At 39.5% G+C, this 16376-nt stretch overlaps 2 protein-coding genes across 6 annotated transcripts in view; one reads left to right on the forward strand and one right to left on the reverse strand.

Annotated features, from left to right (window-relative positions):
• Positions 1-15594, forward strand: part of DPH5 (diphthamide biosynthesis 5) — a 79305-nt gene extending 63711 nt beyond the window's left edge. Inside the window, exons 7-10 of one of the 4 annotated variants that reach the window (XR_010321512.1) lie at positions 2487-2654; positions 8066-8205; positions 8327-8410; positions 8752-15594. Coding sequence is in view for 1 of the 4 variants with exons in the window: in XM_023547422.2 (XP_023403190.1) it covers positions 2487-2654; positions 8066-8079 (182 nt within the window). In the remaining 3 variants the exon portion in view is untranslated. Of the gene's footprint in view, positions 1-2486; positions 2655-8065 lie in introns of all 4 variants that reach the window. The other 3 variants (XR_010321513.1, XR_010321514.1, XM_023547422.2) reach the window with 3 other exon arrangements.
• SLC30A7 (solute carrier family 30 member 7) overlaps positions 15573-16376 on the reverse strand; it is a 90816-nt gene continuing 90012 nt past the window's right edge. For both annotated transcript variants that reach the window (XM_064282485.1, XM_064282483.1), the window contains one exon: positions 15573-16070. In XM_064282485.1, coding sequence (XP_064138555.1) covers positions 16023-16070 — 48 coding nt within the window. In that variant the 3' untranslated portion in view covers positions 15573-16022. The remainder of the gene's footprint in view (positions 16071-16376) is intronic.

Below are 16376 nucleotides of genomic sequence, written 5' to 3' on the forward strand. Positions count from 1 at the left end.
TTACCCCTATTTTTGTATGTTTAAACCTAACTTTTATTTTTTTATATTGCCTTGTCTTCCTCTCCATATGTAAGATCTATGACTACATTTCTTGTCTCTCTTTATTGTTTTAATGTTTTCTTCTTTTACGTAATAATATTGCCGTTTCCCGTTTTGACCATTTTTTTAATCTTGATTTATTTTTGTGATTTCCCTATCTGGGTTGACATCTAATTGCTGTGTCCAGTGTTCTAGTCTTGGGTTGATACCTGGTATTATTTATTTTCTAACCAGAGAACTCCCTTTAGTATTTCTTGTAGTTTTGGTTTGGTTTTTACAAATTCCCTAAACTTCTGTTTATCTGGAAATGTTCTAGCTTCACCTTCATATTTGAGGGACAGTTTTGCTGGATATGATTCTTGGCTGGCAGTTTTTTTTCCTTCAATGCTTTATATAAGTCATCCCATTGCCTTCTTGCCTGCATGGTTTCTGCCCAGTAGTCTGAGCTTATTCTTAATGACTATGCTTTGTAGGTGACTTTTCATTTATCCCTAGTGGCTCTTAAAATTCTCTATCTTTGGTTTTGGCAAATTTGATTATAATATGTCTTGGTGACTTTCTTTTAAAATCTACCTTATATAGAGTCTGATGAGCATCTCGGATAGATATCTTCTCATCTTTCACAATATCAGGGAAGTTTTCTGCCAACAAATCTTCAACAATTATCCCTATATTTTCTGTTATCCCTCCCTGTTCTGGTGCTCCAATCACTTGTAGGTTATTTCTCTTGATATAGTCCCACATGATTTTTAGGGTTTCTTCATTTTTTTTTTTAATTCTTTTATCTGACTTTCCTTCAGATGTATTGGTGCCAAGTGCTTTATCTTCAGTCTCACCAAGCCTGCCTTCCACTTGCTCCATTCTGCTCTCCTGACTCTGTTGAGTTGTTTAATTCTATAATTTTATTGTTAATCTTCTGAATTTCAGATTGCTGTCTTTCTATGGATTTTTGCAGCTTATTAAATTCTTCATTATGTTCTTGAATAACCTTTTTAATTTCTTCAACTGCTCTATCTGTGTTTCTTGGCTTGTTCTGCGTATTGCCTGATCTCCTTCTTGATCTTGTTCCTGATGTCTTGAAGAGTTCTGTATATTAATCTTTTGTATTCTGTATCCGACAATTCCAGGAAGGTACCTTCATCCAGACATCTCTTGATTCTTAGTTTTGAGAGTTTGTTGAAGCGATCATGGTCTCCTTTTTTGTGATTTGATGTTGACTGTCGTCTCTGAGCCATCTATAAGTTATTGTATTAGTTTATTTTATGTTTGCCTATTGTATCCTAGCTTCTTGCTTTGTTTTGTTTTGATATGCCCAAATAGGTGGCTTGAGTGAGCTAAATTGATTATTTTTGCCTCTGAAGCTCTGACATCTTGTCCCCAGATGGCTAGAGCTGTTATCAGGTATATGAGCCTTGTAGTCCATTCACTTTTCTTGTATGGATTCAGCTCAGGTGTCCAGGTAGCCGGTCACGAAGTGTGTGGTACAGGCTCTGTTCTACAGTCTTAGAGGGGCAGGGGTGATTGGTGTAGGTACCGGTATCTGGTTGCAGCAGGGGGTCACACTCTGAACAAGGCAGGGGGCTGACAACCATCCCCCAAGTGCCTGTGAGGAAAGCATGTCCCTGTTCCCTAGAGCACACAGGTGGGTGGGTTCTGCAGACAGATCATGGGCACCCAATGCTTTTGGTTGTAAGGACTGGGAAGTAGCAGTTATCTTTGGACCCCTGTCACAGGTAGCTGTATGACCTGAGTGGTGCCATCAGGCCTTAGGCCCCTGATGTGGGTAGGTGAGGACCCTGTTTAATAGGCAAAGCAAGGTGTCAAACATCAAACACCCACCTCTCCACCACACAGCTGAAGCAGTTGCAGTCTGCCAAGAAGGGCCTATTCTCCTGAAATAGGTCCACACAGGTTCATGCAGGGGGGGAAGTTATTTAAAGTCCACAGACCGTTTATGTCTGGACAGGAGCCGCTTCTGTCCTGAGCTTCCCAGGTGAGTGGAGCTGGCAGATTATCTTTTCCCCAGTTGTGAATTTATTCCATCTCCAAGGCCGGGAGAATGGCTCAGAACATGCAACAGGACCGATCTCAGGTCCAGGGAAATCGACAGCCACTGAAGCTGGCTTGGGGGCTGGGGGCACAGCAAAATACACATAAGTACTTAGCTTTTGCCAAGAGCACCATTCTTCTCTGGTTCTGGAGGTGTAAGTAGGCTGTGTGGCTGGCTACTTCTCCCTGAGGAAACTGCAGCCAACGCTACCAGAAGCCCGCTGCAGTTGCTCCTGGGAATGGTGCCTGAGGGTTCCCGGCGATTCAGTTCCAGCAAGTTCTCTCCACTTCTGAACTGTCTCTCCTCCCCTTGCCATTCGGTCTGTTTTCTAACTTTTCCTTTGATGTTCAGGGCTTCTAAGCTTGTCATAAATGTATCGTTTCCCTTATTTTTTCAGGTCTTTGTTGTAAGAGGGATCACGGAAGCATTTGGCTACTGCGCCGTCTTGGCCCTGCCCTGTTATCGACAATGGGTTTTGACACGAACATTAGCTTCAACTTAACGTCACCACCTGCATTAGCCCAGAACAAGAGAGTCAGCCTGTTCTCTGAAGCTCTTAAGCCAGGTATTGACTTTTCCTCTCTAGTTATGAAAGTCCTAAATGGCATCTTCTTCTAATATAAGGCTGTTTCATCGCCACTGCAATCTGTCGTTTAGTGTGGCCGCCTTCATGAATTAGCTCATGGGTACTTGCTGCTTCACGTTGCACTCTCATGGAGACGGCTTCTTTCCTTAAACCTCACTAACGAACCTCTGCTGATTTCAGACTTTTCTCCTGCAGCTTCTTCACCTCACTCGGCCTTCATAGAATTATTTTTAGGGCCTTGCTCTGGATTAGGCTTTGGCTTAAGGGGTGTTGTGGCTGGTTTGATTTTCTATCCAGATCTCTAAAACTTTCTGCATATCAGAATTATCATTCATGTGTTCGCTGGAGTAGCACTTTTAATTTCCTTCGAGAATGTTTCTATTGCATTCACAACTTGGCTAACTGGCACAAGAGGCCTAGCTTTTGGCCTATTGCGGCTTTCGACTTGCCTTCCTTACTAAGCTTAATCATTTCTAGCCTTTGATTTAAAGTGAGAGAGGTATGACTCTTCCTTTCACTCGAACGCTTAGAGGCCGTTGTAGGGTTATGAATTGGCCTAGTTTCAATAATGTTGTATCTCAGGGAACAGGAAGGCCTGAGGAGAGGGAGATGGGGCAGTGGCAGGTTGGTGGAGCAGTCAGAACACATACAAACAACATTTATAGATTAAGCATGCCATCTTAGATGGGCCCGGTTATTGATGCCCCAAAACAATTGCAGTAGTAACAGCAAAGATCACATATCATCATAACAGATACAATAATAATGAAATAGTTTGAAATATTGCGAGAATTACCAAAATGTGACACAGAGACACGAAGTGAGCACATACTGCTGGAAAATTAGTGCTGATAGACTTGCTCAAGACAGTGTTGCCACAAAACCTCAATTTGAAAAAAATGTATCTGCGAAGCGCAGTAAAGCAAGGTGCGCCTGTAGTTGTATTGGGTAGTTTCATTCTCAAGGTCTTTTGGTTTGCTAAGTAGCATCAGATCCAAACATGAATGGCTTGAAGGTAATCTTTGGAGTTCATAAACAATTTATGACGTTGATTTCCTGAGCTCCTCCTCCGTGAAATCCCCACTACTTCCGCGTTTCTTGGGCTCCCCTTTTCAGTTATGGCCAGAAACATGGGGTTCTAGTTATTCTATTGCTTTGTCTCCATGTCTTCCATGATTGGGCCTGCACCCTGACCCATGTGGAGGGAGAACAGGAAGAAAAAAGCAGTGGGAGTTTGCTCCACCCTCTCAGAATCATAGCTCCACCAAACAGAAAAATGCCCCTCCCTCAGAGTTTTGGCTCTTTTGAGTTCACAGAACTGCTTGCCACCACCACAAGATTGCCTGGGGGCCAGGGCACAAGAGAATGGAGAAAAGAGGGGAAAAAATGAGGGGATTCCCATACTCCCTCTGAACATTAGGTGTTCCCTTTCCTAGTCCTTGGACTTCTCTTGTAGAGCTCTCTGCACCATAGCGCTCACTTCCAGGATTCCAGCCACATTAAGTTCAGGTCCAGGAATACTGGAGGCTGCCAATTCACAGATACTTTGCTTTCTGGGGTTCTTCTCTGATCCTCCTGCTGGTGTTTTACTCTTCAGAGTCTTTGAATAGTCGCTTCATGCATTGTGTCCAGGTTTTACAGATATCATTCAGTGGGAGAGAAAAGGTGAAGTGTGCTTATGCCATCTCACCTGGAACCAGAATCTTTTTTAAATGACAGTTTCCTATAATATAGTGACATGATTTTTTTCCTCTTCTGGATTTAATGCTGGCACTTCTTGGTTTCTCTTCTCTTGATACTAATGCATTAAAGTAGTATCACTCTCTGGTAAAAACTCTATCATAAAGAGTCTTGGTTTTCCCGGAAAGAATACGGGTGACACAATATGAATGTTAAATATACCTCAGCCTTTTAGAATGTAATATTGGGTATCAGTAATCCACACCTTTTAGGCTAGTTTAAAAAGGTGTCATTAAGGGTATCAAATTAGCTACTATTGGCAAAATACTAAATAATCAAAAAATGAAAGCTTCTTTTACTAAGTAACTGAATGAAAAAGCCAACAGGAAATCTTTGTTTCAACTAATATAACTACAAATACAGTAAACTGGCTTTGTTTTGAAGTTCTGTAGAAACCAGTATCATCTGTGTCCAAATCATTGCTCAAGGGGAAGTAGTGTGATGATGATGCACATACAAGTCAGATAACCCCTGTGGAGCCGAGCAACGTTCTCGTCTCATTTAATGCCGAGGGCGGAAGTGACTGTGATGATTATTTTCACAATGCCAAGTCAGATGGCAGGGTTCTAACTGCAGTGAAACCGTACCTTTGCTTAGGTATAAATCTGAATATCTTGTTTATTTTCACAGCGTTGCCTTTTTAAAATGCTATTTTGTGCTTACATCCAGAAAACACGTCTTGGAATTATTTTGTTTTTAATCCTTTGGCTTTTGCAGTGTCTGTCTTTTTTAAAAGTACAATTCACTTTAACAATCCATACAGAACTGTTTTTTGAAGAGAAGCTCACTTCCATTTTAAAAAGCATATAATTCGTGCATTTCTTCAATAAATTGTGATTGCTTACTCTGCTAGAGTATCATCTTAGTATTCATGTTATTCGTCCTTTTGGTTATAGAAATTTAGCAGATGAAGTTGAGTTGTACATTTAAATGTGGGTAACAAACCTGCTGCTGTGGAGTAGATTCTGACTCACAGTGACCCTAAAGGATAGAGTAGAACTGCCCCATAGGGTTTGCAAGGCGAAATCTTTATGGAAGCAGACTGCCGCATCTTTCTATCACGGAATGGCTGTCGGGTTCGAACTGCCGACCTTTCTGTTTGCAGCCCAGTGCTCTAACCACCGTGCCACCAGGGCTCCTTTAAATGTGGGTAGCATGTGCTAAACCTGACCTTAATGGTGGATTTTATTTATCTGAAAGCTTCATATGTAGTACAGCTGGATGGGCTCAAATAAACTCACACTAGAACTTGGATGAAAACTAGACTCCCATAAAGTGTTATGTTTTCTTCTTTGTACAGAATGGAAATAGTACATTGCTGTCATTCCGTCTACATCTATTAGACCTGCTCATCCTGGTCTTTGCTGTTTCTCTGGTCTGGACTAATAAAGTTTGCTTAATTTGACATCGTGGGTAATGAGGTTGGATGAGGAGGAAAGGAAAAGCATTATGGGTATCCAAAATTGTTCAGAAGAATTTGTAATTGATAAGCATTAGAAGGAGCCCAGATGGCGCAAGGGTTAGCCTGACTGCTAACCAAAAGGTTGAAGATTCAAACCCACCCAGCAGCTCCAGGGAGAAAATACCTAGCAATCTGTTCCGGTAAATATTATAGCCTAGAAAACCCTATGAGGCAGTTTACTCTGTCAAATAGAGTTGCTATGAGTTGGACTCAATGGCAATGGGTTTGGTTGTTGTTGTTTGGTGCCCTTGAGTCGATTTCAACTCATAGAACTGCCCCATAGGGTTTCCAAGGAGCAACTGGTGGATTTGAACTGCCGACCTTTTGGTTAGCAGCCAAGCTCTTAAACTTACTGCACCCCCAGGGCTCCACATACAACAGAGAAGCACTAAAGATTTCTGAGCTAAAACTGAAAGTGGAAACTGGGAAGTTTACTTAATCTGTCAGTATACCACAAAGCGGCTTTTTAGGGAAGGAAGCAAAAACTCTAGATAAAGACATTGGGTAGAGAAGTAGTAAATAACTTGCTTAAATCTGTGTGCAAACAGAAAACGCTGCTCTAAGGGGCTGTGATAGGCCACTGTAGACTGGCCAGAAGCTAATTCCCAAGAACACAGGAAAGGCAGGAGGTTGCTGGCAGGTGCTCTAGAGCCAGCAGGTCAAAGTCCAGTATGCAGGAGGGCTGGCAAAAGGTAATCAGGAAGCCAGGGTAGGGGAAATGTTTTTAAAGGGCCTGGACAAATGTCTGATTCAGCAGAAATTTCTCCTATTTCATGCCTAAGGCCAGATTTTTTTTCTTTGTGGGGGGTGGGGTTGGGGGGAGGGGACTGAAATGGAAGTAGCTGGAGCTGGGCATAGAATAGATAGGATAGAAAGCCAGGTGTTCCCAAAGTGATTCTGCTTGAAGTCATCATGAAGTCTTGGAATAGGGCAGTGGGAATGAAAGGGTGAATTTAAGATTTCAGATGAAGTAAAGACTTTGTGATAGGGGATTCAGGAAATGGAAGGGAAAGGGTCAAAGGCAATGTTCAGATTTCTAAGAAATGTGTAAGGAATTCTGACAGAAATTGATAGCTGAGAAGAGATTTGAGTGGGAAAGATGAATTCATTTTTTTCTCTGTTGAGTTTGAGATGCTGGTAGTTCTGCCATGGGTGTGACAAAAAGTAAGCCACTGATGGCCTTTGAACAACTTCTATAAAATAGGGGTGGAAATGGTTAGAAAGGAAGTGGAAGTAGAAGCACAGGTACACCACACGTAAGGAATTTAACAACAGGCACATCGAGGAGAAAACAGTGTGGCAGAGGCTGATAGTTAAGAAGAGGCTGCTTTGGTAAGCCCACCTTTGAGAAGATGGGGGATGAATGGAACATGGGGTTTTATAGAGAAGTAATTAAAAAAAAGAATTACTTCTGACTAGAAGGAAAATTTTGAAAGGATGATGGTCATTCCAGAAGCTTCTGGTGTTCATTTCACATGAGACGATCCATAGAGCAGGGTGAGAGAACAATTTGGGGTTAATGGAAAGATCTAGAAATAAATATTTTGAGATGTGTGTATGAGGTAGGGTGATGAATAAGAGCCTCAATGATGGTGAAGACATTTCCAAACCTAGCATTCTTCTCTCCTGATGAGTTGTGTTTTTTTTTCCTAGCCCTAGGAATCATTCTTCTTTCCCCTTAAGTCTCTGGAAACTGTTTCAATATTATTTAGGTTCACAGTGTTTTTTTTCAGTTCATCAAACTGATAGACACAATTCAGATAAAATTTTTAAACAGAAATTTTATTGAAAGAATTCTGATACAATAGTTCATGATTCCTTTTAAATATATATGAGGTTAAACAAAATATAGAATGAATGTCCTCAAGTAGAAAAAAGTGAAACATACATTACAAATTTGTTATATTGCACTTAAGCAAATTATAATTGGTTTACTTGAGCATATTCAAACCAAATTACAACAGTCTTTGAACTTTGTGGTGGTTATGTGTCAAGTTGGCTAAGCCATGATTCTCAGTGGTTTGGCAGATATATAATCATCCCCTATTTTGTGATATGATAGGAGCAGCCAATCAACTGAAAAGGGAGTTTCCTTGGGGGTGTGGCCTGTAAACAATATATGTGGATATTCTGGCAAAGTTCACCCTCTCTCAATCCTCCATCTGATTTGTCATCCTCTGAATTCCAGTTCTTGGGATGTGAGCCAGCAGCGTGCCATCTGACCTGCTGATTTGGAGTTCATCAACCCCTGCAACCATGTGAGTCAGGAGAAGCCTCCAGCCTCACGCGTGACCCGCAGATTTGGGACTTGCTAGCCTTCATAACTGCGTAAGCCATTTCCTTGAGATAAATCTCTCTCTCTATGTAGATATACTTCACTGGTTTCGCTCCTCTAGAGAACTCAGCCTAAGACAAACTTTGACAATCTTGTCTTGTACTCAAATTTTAGAAATGCTTTGATGCCGTAATTTTCACCTAAGGAATTAAACTCATGTACGAAATTGGCCATCTGTTTAAAAACCATCAAAAGCAGGTAGGTAAAGTGTTATAGGGGTGTTTAGAAAATGTTAAGAAGGGTTTTGGCAATTTTTCATTTATAGTATTTTGATGTAAAAGACCCCATTCTGTTTATTGATAAAGCTCACAAACATTGGGGCAAAATACCATTTGGGCAGTAATGTCACTAAGTTTGCTGCTACTGGAGGAAGCAATGGGGTTACCTGACAAACTCTTAACATAAGTTTAATTCAAAATAGAATCTTCATGGAGACTGAAGGCTATGCATGATATGTGATAAAAAAAAATACATAAACAAAATTCAAATACTAAAATTCTAAATAAAGCTTTTTTCCTCCCACTGGTATAAAATGGAAGTTCTACAGTGGAAGCAGCAATGAAAAGAAGAAAAATAAGGGAAGAAATCTAGGAAGGCTCTACTAAAATTTAGTATTCGGAGGCAAAAAAAAAGGTATAAACTATTTTAGAAAATACTTAAATTACTTAATGAATACATACAGTGTTGATTTTCTAACAGTACCTTCAAGAAACACCTCTGAAAGAGCTTTGGATAATACATCTGGAGAAAAATGAAAGAGGAGACGTGTTATATACACAGGTCCTTAAAGGAATATGAATATGGCAATTCTCAATAAAAATGAAGGAGACAATGTGGTTTCTGATTTGGCTGTACAAAATATAAAAAATTCAAGTGGTTCAGGTTCCACAGTCCCAGTTTAGCTAAATTCTGTCCAACAATATGCAAAGTGGATTGAACATTTCTGTATGTAACCACTATTTATGTATAAAAAGAACGAGCAGCTCTCAGGGCTACTTGAAAATGACCAAAGTGAACATAATACTAAGTCACTTATTTGTGCAAAAATGCCAAAGAAATGCTGAGATGTCTTATGTAATAAACAGTAAATTACTGGTTTTACCTGTCCCTAACTGTCACTTTTGTATCCATTACCATCTACAGTATTTACTCACTAGTTCACCAAACATATATTGAGCATGTAAGTGTAAACCTAGTCTAAGTTTGGGGATAAAAGGATATATGAGACAAAGACATCTTTCTTAAAAGGTTTCCATCATCATGATCAAAATTACAAATACTAAATTTTCAAAGCTGTGGGCAGAGTTCAAAGTTGAATATAATTATGTTTAAACAACAACAACAAAAATCCCACTGCTGTCAATTCCAACTTACAGCGACCCTATAGGACAGGGTAGAACTGCCGATACGGTTTCCAAGGAGCAGCTGATGGATTCAAACTGCGGACCTTGTGGTTAACAGCCAAACGCTTAACCACTGGGTCACCAGGGCTCTTTCATTTGAAAAGGTGTGTGTAAAACATTATGTTGTATATCACATCCTACTTATCCCACTCCTGCATCACAAAACTATTTGTAGTTCTTGGAAAACAGTTCCCTAATAAAGTAAGTTAAGCTTTCTTGGCCAGAAGTTCAGCTTCTCTACTCATACTGGCTCAGAGGGCTCTATCTTTTCAGAGTCTGTCCCTTTAAGAGCTTGCTGTTGATGGGTGCAGGCCTGTCAATCCCGACTCATAGAGACTCCATGTGACAGAGCAGAACTGCCCCAGGTTTTTTTTTTTTTTTTGGCTGTAACCTTTACAGAAGCAGGATGGCAGGTCTTACTCACACAGAGACACTGGGTAGGTTTGAACCACCAACCTTTGGGTTAGCAGCTGAGCACTTAACCGCTGCACCACCAGGGTTACTCTGTGTCAATAAAACATTTTTTTTTTTTTTAAGTCTTGAAAGTGCTTAAAGAAGCTCTGATTGGTCTTTTTAGTCTTACAGTTTAAGATAAGTGGCAAAGGTGGTACCATAAACCTAAGAGAACAGAGGGAAGGAGTAAGTCTAATAATGCATAGCAACTGTTCCTCCGTATCAATTTTGTCACAGAGGCTGTTCACTGACCTTATAGGCATCTGTTTAGATCTTTAAAAAGCTGAACAACATAAAACAGTGGTTTGGAGAAAAAACACTGGATTTAGAGCCAATCCCCTACCAGTGGTATCCCCCAGGCAAGTCATTTAAATTCTCTAGCAACAGCTTCCTCATCTGTAAAATGGGGACAAGATTTCCTTCCTCACAAGGATGTTAAAAGAATTAGATAGGAAAATATATTCGAAAATGACCTATCAAAGGGTTGGGAGGGAAAAACACTAAATAGCCAATAGATAAGTGGTAACTTTGGTGAAGGGTAAGACAGTACCCAATACTGGGGAAGCCAGCACAACTTGACGAAAGCAAGGTCACTGAAGCTCCATAGACACATCTGAACTCCCTGAGGGACCAAATTACTGGGCTGAGGGCTGTGGGGACCATGGTCTCGGGGAACATCTATCTCAATTGGCATAACATAGTTTATAAAGAAAATGTTCTACATTCTACTGTGGTGAGTAGGGCCTGGTGTCTTAAAAACTTGTGAGCAGACATCTAAGATACTCCACCGGTTTCACCCCATCTGGAGCAAGGGAGAATGAAGCAAACTAAACATACAGGGGAAACATTAGTCCAGAGGACTTATGGACCACAAATACCACAGCCTCTACCAGACTGAGTCTAGCACAGCAAGATGGTGCACAGCTACCACGAGTGACTGGTCTGACAGGGAACACAACAGAGGGTCCCGGACAGAGCTGCAGAAAAACATAGAACAAAATTCTACCTCAAAAAAAAAAAGACCAGATTTACTGGCCTGACAAGAGACTGGAGAAACCCTGAGAGTACAGCCCCCAGATACCCTTCCAGCTCGGTAAGGAAGTGACCCCTGAGGTTCACCCTTCAGGCAAAGATTAAAAAAAAAACAAAAAACCAAATCCAGTGCCGTCGAGTCAATTCTGACTCATAGCAACTCTATAGGACAGAGTAGAACTGCCTCATAGAGCTTCCAAGGAGTGCCTGGCGGATTCAAACTGCCGACCCTTTGGTTGGCAGCTGTAGCACTTAACCACTACGCCACCAGGGTTTCCAGGCAAAGATTAGACAGGTCCATAAAATGAGACTAAAGAGGCGCACCAGCCTAGGGGCAGGGATGAGAAGACAGGAGGGGACAGGAAAGCTGGTAATGGGGAGCCCAAGGTCGAGACAGGGAAAATGTTGACATGTTGTGGGGTTGGCAACCAGTGTCACAAAACAGTATGTGTATTGTTTTATGAGAAGCTAATTGGCTGTGTAAACCTTCATCTAAAGTACAAAAATAAAAAAGTACCAAAAAAATCTGTCGATCATAAAAGTATGCAAGTGTTAATTAGTGCAAATTCTTTCTTAATGGAAATGTTGTGTTAAATGTGATAATATTAAAAAATTATAAGAAGTGCCTGGCTAAATGTTTAATAAGCTTATTCACCACCCTTTCTGCAATTAGGAAATGGTTAAACCAAAGACACCCTCATCAAAAAAGACAGCCATTTGGCCTTTAAATAGAACTATACACTTAAGCTTCTTTTCTGCAGTTACGTTCTTGGTGCGTAACTTTTCATTGTATTTGAGTCTGTCTTGATACTGTGGTAAAGAAATGGATCAATAGTTTTGGACGGACCATGACTTGCAACAATCTTCTTATACTGATAAAACTTTTAATGAATGTTTTCGAAGAATAAAATAATGCCTTTTAACAAAGTTCTAGAGTTGGAAAATAATTTGACCTGGGCGACAAAAAGAAAATAGAAAAAATTAATTTTCCTAAGGTAAGGCTTTCATGAAGAGTTAAAAGTAGCAGTTTAGTATTTGGGATTCTAATAGACTTCAAAATTATAACCTATTGAATTAAAAGATCTGTTTTGTTCTATACAAATTTAATGCCCAACTCTGCACGGCTCTGAGAACAACTTAAAAATGAAAAAGCTCTTTAGTGACTGAAAACTATAGTAGCAAGACTAAAATGATATGATTTGTGAATTAGCCTAGCTCCTAAAAGGTACCAGGTTACAGAATATAAACAAAATAAACTAAGTGATCCTTATATTAGATTTAGCATTGGACAATTTAACAGAAAAATTAAAAAAGGATCCTGTACAAACGTCATTTTTTTGTTTTTTAAATCAGGAACTGATTTCACAAAAGTTAAAAAAAAAAAAATTATAGTACTGTCCATTAAGAATATTATGGAAGTAACACTCTAAACCTTATAATTACACATGAAAAATCCAAGTGCCTTAATGTACCAAAAATGGAGGTCAGGTGCCCTTTATTTACTAACGGGCTTTTATCACATTTACAGAAGGAGAAATATGCTGGAGAGGCACCGCGATAAAGTAGAAAGAGCTCTAGCCTTGGAGTCAGAAGACCTGGATTATACTGTCTTGTCTTGGCCGCTAATTGTCACCTTGAGTAAATGACTTTTTGGGGCTTCAATTTTTTTCATCTGTAAAATAGAGGTAGAGCTAGACTGCTTTTAAGGACAGTCCCCCATTAGATGGAAAATTCTACATTAAGCAATTTAAATACTGTTGTTCTTAAATCCCAGAGTTATAGAACAGGATGCTACCGTATTAGTCATCTCTATAAAAACTGATTTATTATTCCATAGTAGGCAAAATCATTAGCTAGAACTCTGATCAACTGCTTTTTGTGTCAATGATTTGGCTGTTTTACAAAGGTAGATTTCTATCAGCACGAAAGTCACAGTATTTTGGCTACTGGTACATACAGGCTTTGAAGAATGCTGAACCGCTCTGGATACAAGGGAAATCACAATGACAGTAACGTCTGTTACCACTTCCTTACACTTGTGCTGCAGAAGACAGCGTAGGGATGACAGCATGAGGAACGCAGAGCTACAGATAAACTGGATACAGGTAGTCCCCAACTTACGACAGGGTTTCGCTCCGACGGCTCCATTGTAAGTCGGTTCTAAGTCAAATGCCTCATTTTTTAAGCTTTCATTCTTATTGCCTTTTATTATCAGTATCTTTATAAATCTGATCTTTGAACATTTGCGAGAGAATATCTGAGAAGGATAACACCAGCAAATTATGTGCTGCAATACTGTAGTACATATTACTAACGAGAAGATGTACAAAAACAAAACAGTTTATTGTAACTTGAATACGCCATTAAGTCGAGGACTACCTGTACAGCCCTTCACAAAGATGCCCTTGGAGTTACCAAAAATAAGAAGTTGTGCACGTTAAGCCCTTCACCTTGATTAATATAATCTAGGTTTAAAAAGCAAAATTAATGTAGGTATAATATTTCTGTTTGGGGAAGCTTACCTGGCAAGGTAAACTTTCCCTGAGCAATATAAATTTGTTCTGGAGATAATATTTTGGTTTTTAAAATATTAGTAAAATTAAACTCAAATATATGATTGGGGGAGGCAGTCAAGAGTTAGCTCAACGATAAGAACATTCCAAATTTATTTTATAATGATAGGTAGTACCTGATTTCATAACAAACTGGTGCCAAGACCACGGATCCTATGAGTGAGAAAAGAGTTGCTTTTTCTCACACTGATTTTTTACTGCTGGCACATACTGTCAGTGATAGGATAATGTAATGCTAGCTTGCTGAGTGTGAGCTGGCAATCTCTTGTAACGAATGCACGGTTAGAGTTTCAAACCTGTCTAATACTCTACATACCTTATCAAAGAAAAAGAAACATACTCATGCATTTGTGTTCTGAGAGTACAGTTAAATGAAGCGATACATATTTTGACAAACACTTCACGTAGAATGGAGGGCTAGGGCTCAGTGAAAGGCAGAATCAGATCTTTAAAACTCACTGATAAATGGGACAGGCCAGTGCAAGCACTAGCTCCCTATGTGACATAGGACAATTACACAAAATTCATTTTTAAAGGCACACATCCAAAATCCCTGCCTTCCTGCCTTCATCTCGGCCTGTCATTTTCTGTACTATGCCAAAAGCCACACAATACCCCAGGGTCCTGTAAGGCGTGTAGGGGTTGCAACCTTTCATTACACTTGTAGTGAAAAAGCAGTACCAGTATCAGAACATTGCCTTTTGTTCTTTCCTTCCCAAAAGATCTTAACAATTGTTTAAACACATTCTACTGCAGGAATTCTTAGCTTTAGAATTAGCTGGCAATAAGCAAAAAAGTTCTGAAAATACGCCTTAATCTGCAAAAAGGAGACTACTGGCAGCTCGAGGCAATCTGCAGCAGTTTAGAAAAGCAGGAAGACAGTGGTCCAGTTTTCCTAACTCAGAGTAGTTCATAACTCACAGGTCAGAATCAACAGTATTTCTGCCAAATCAGTGCAAAAGTGCTTAATATTAATCTACAGTCTTCACAATCATTTTCATCCTGCAGGCTCCTCCCCCCAAAATTTCAGTTTTTAAAGTTAAAAGGGAATATACATTGTGATAAAGTATGAGAAAAATGTTTATCCAGATCGATGTCTTCATAAAATATGGAATCTTGAAGTAGCGTGTTCAAGAAGCACTTGTCACCTCAAATTGCAATTTTATTTCTCAAATACACAAGAACCTAGAAAACCAGCTACATCTACGTCACCACATTCGCTCCATACTGGCAATAGTTCAAACTCAATAAAATGCTTCTTCGGGATTCCTGGAAGCTATTTGTGCAAAACTTGCACAGAAAACTTGGCATTTGAAGAATGAAAAAGCAAAGTAACATTGGCACAACCATTTTTGCCTTCAGTCGACCTAGCCTTTTCCGTTCAAAAATAAAATCCATAAAACCAGAAAGGAAAGGCATAGGAAACTATCACAGATACACAGGCTTTTATAGAAATCTGGAATTTAACACGTTTGTCAAAACAACCTTTTGTCTAACAGATGCATTTGCAAGGTTCTGAAAACAGTCGACAAAGTAATGTGATAACTGAATTTGTTATAAAAAAGCAAAATAACACCTTTTATTTTTTGATAAGATAAAATAATAAAAGGCAAGTTTTCATACATCTGAACCTATGCTGGATGTACACACACAGAAATCTGTGTACATCACTAGCAAGAGTCTTATTTTGTACAGGTTACAGAGTACCCATTTTAAAAAAAGACAGAGGCATGACCTTGGATGGTATATTTCTATGCTGGCAAATACATTTTCTGATGCAAAGGCACTTTGAAAACCCAATATGGTTTGGTTCATTAGTTTGCAAAGTACAAACAATTTTACGAACATATGATTACACTGAAAAAACGTCAACAATTGTGACTTTACATATAAAACACATTTCTACTTTTTTTTTTTTTTTTGAAATAACACTGGTTTTGTGGGAATGAAAGCAGTGGTTTCAAGCAGCTTCAGTGAAGACATTCCAGATGACTGGAGGCCCAGAGTCTGAATTTCCTAATGGCTGGGGAGGGGAGGGTGCCGGAGAGAAAAAAGGAAACGAACAAAAACCACCACCACCCTGGAACAAAATCAGAAACCTCAGAAATCAAAATGGTTGGAAGGGAAGGGCACAAAGACAAAGACCAACAGTCCAGGAGATCAACTTTTCATTCTGCTCCCTTAGCTGTGAACTCCCGGCAGAGCACAGACTAACTCCAGCTGGTCTCCTTGGTGCTGGGGAGTTGTAGTGATGATCTCTCTACTTAAAAACGCTGGGTGCAGTTTTTTAGATTGTACAGTACCAGAAAATTTTGGTCCAAAAAAAAAAGCGTAATTTCTTTTCCTTCATTACATGGCCGCAAAGTCAATCTGTACGTAAAGTTGTCTCACTCCGGCCTAAAAAGTTAAAAAAAAAAAAAGAAAATCAGAAAATCAAACAAGCCAATGACAGACTACATATTTCAGAAAAAGAGCAGAAGGATTTTTCTATTCTGCCTCTCGGAAAGTCTTCTGTGTTATCCATCAAAAAACATTAGAAAATTATTTTAGAAACAAGTATATTCATAAATGGCAAAACAGAGTCTCCATTCACCACTACAAAAGTGACATTTATAAAAATGTGATTATCCATCTGCCATCATGCTTGACTGGTTTGCAACTAAATCAAATCAAATCAACCTAGTCTAAATCCTCCTATGATAA

This window comes from Loxodonta africana, chromosome 3 (genome assembly GCF_030014295.1).
Source record: "Loxodonta africana isolate mLoxAfr1 chromosome 3, mLoxAfr1.hap2, whole genome shotgun sequence".
Lineage (NCBI taxonomy): Eukaryota > Metazoa > Chordata > Mammalia > Proboscidea > Elephantidae > Loxodonta > Loxodonta africana.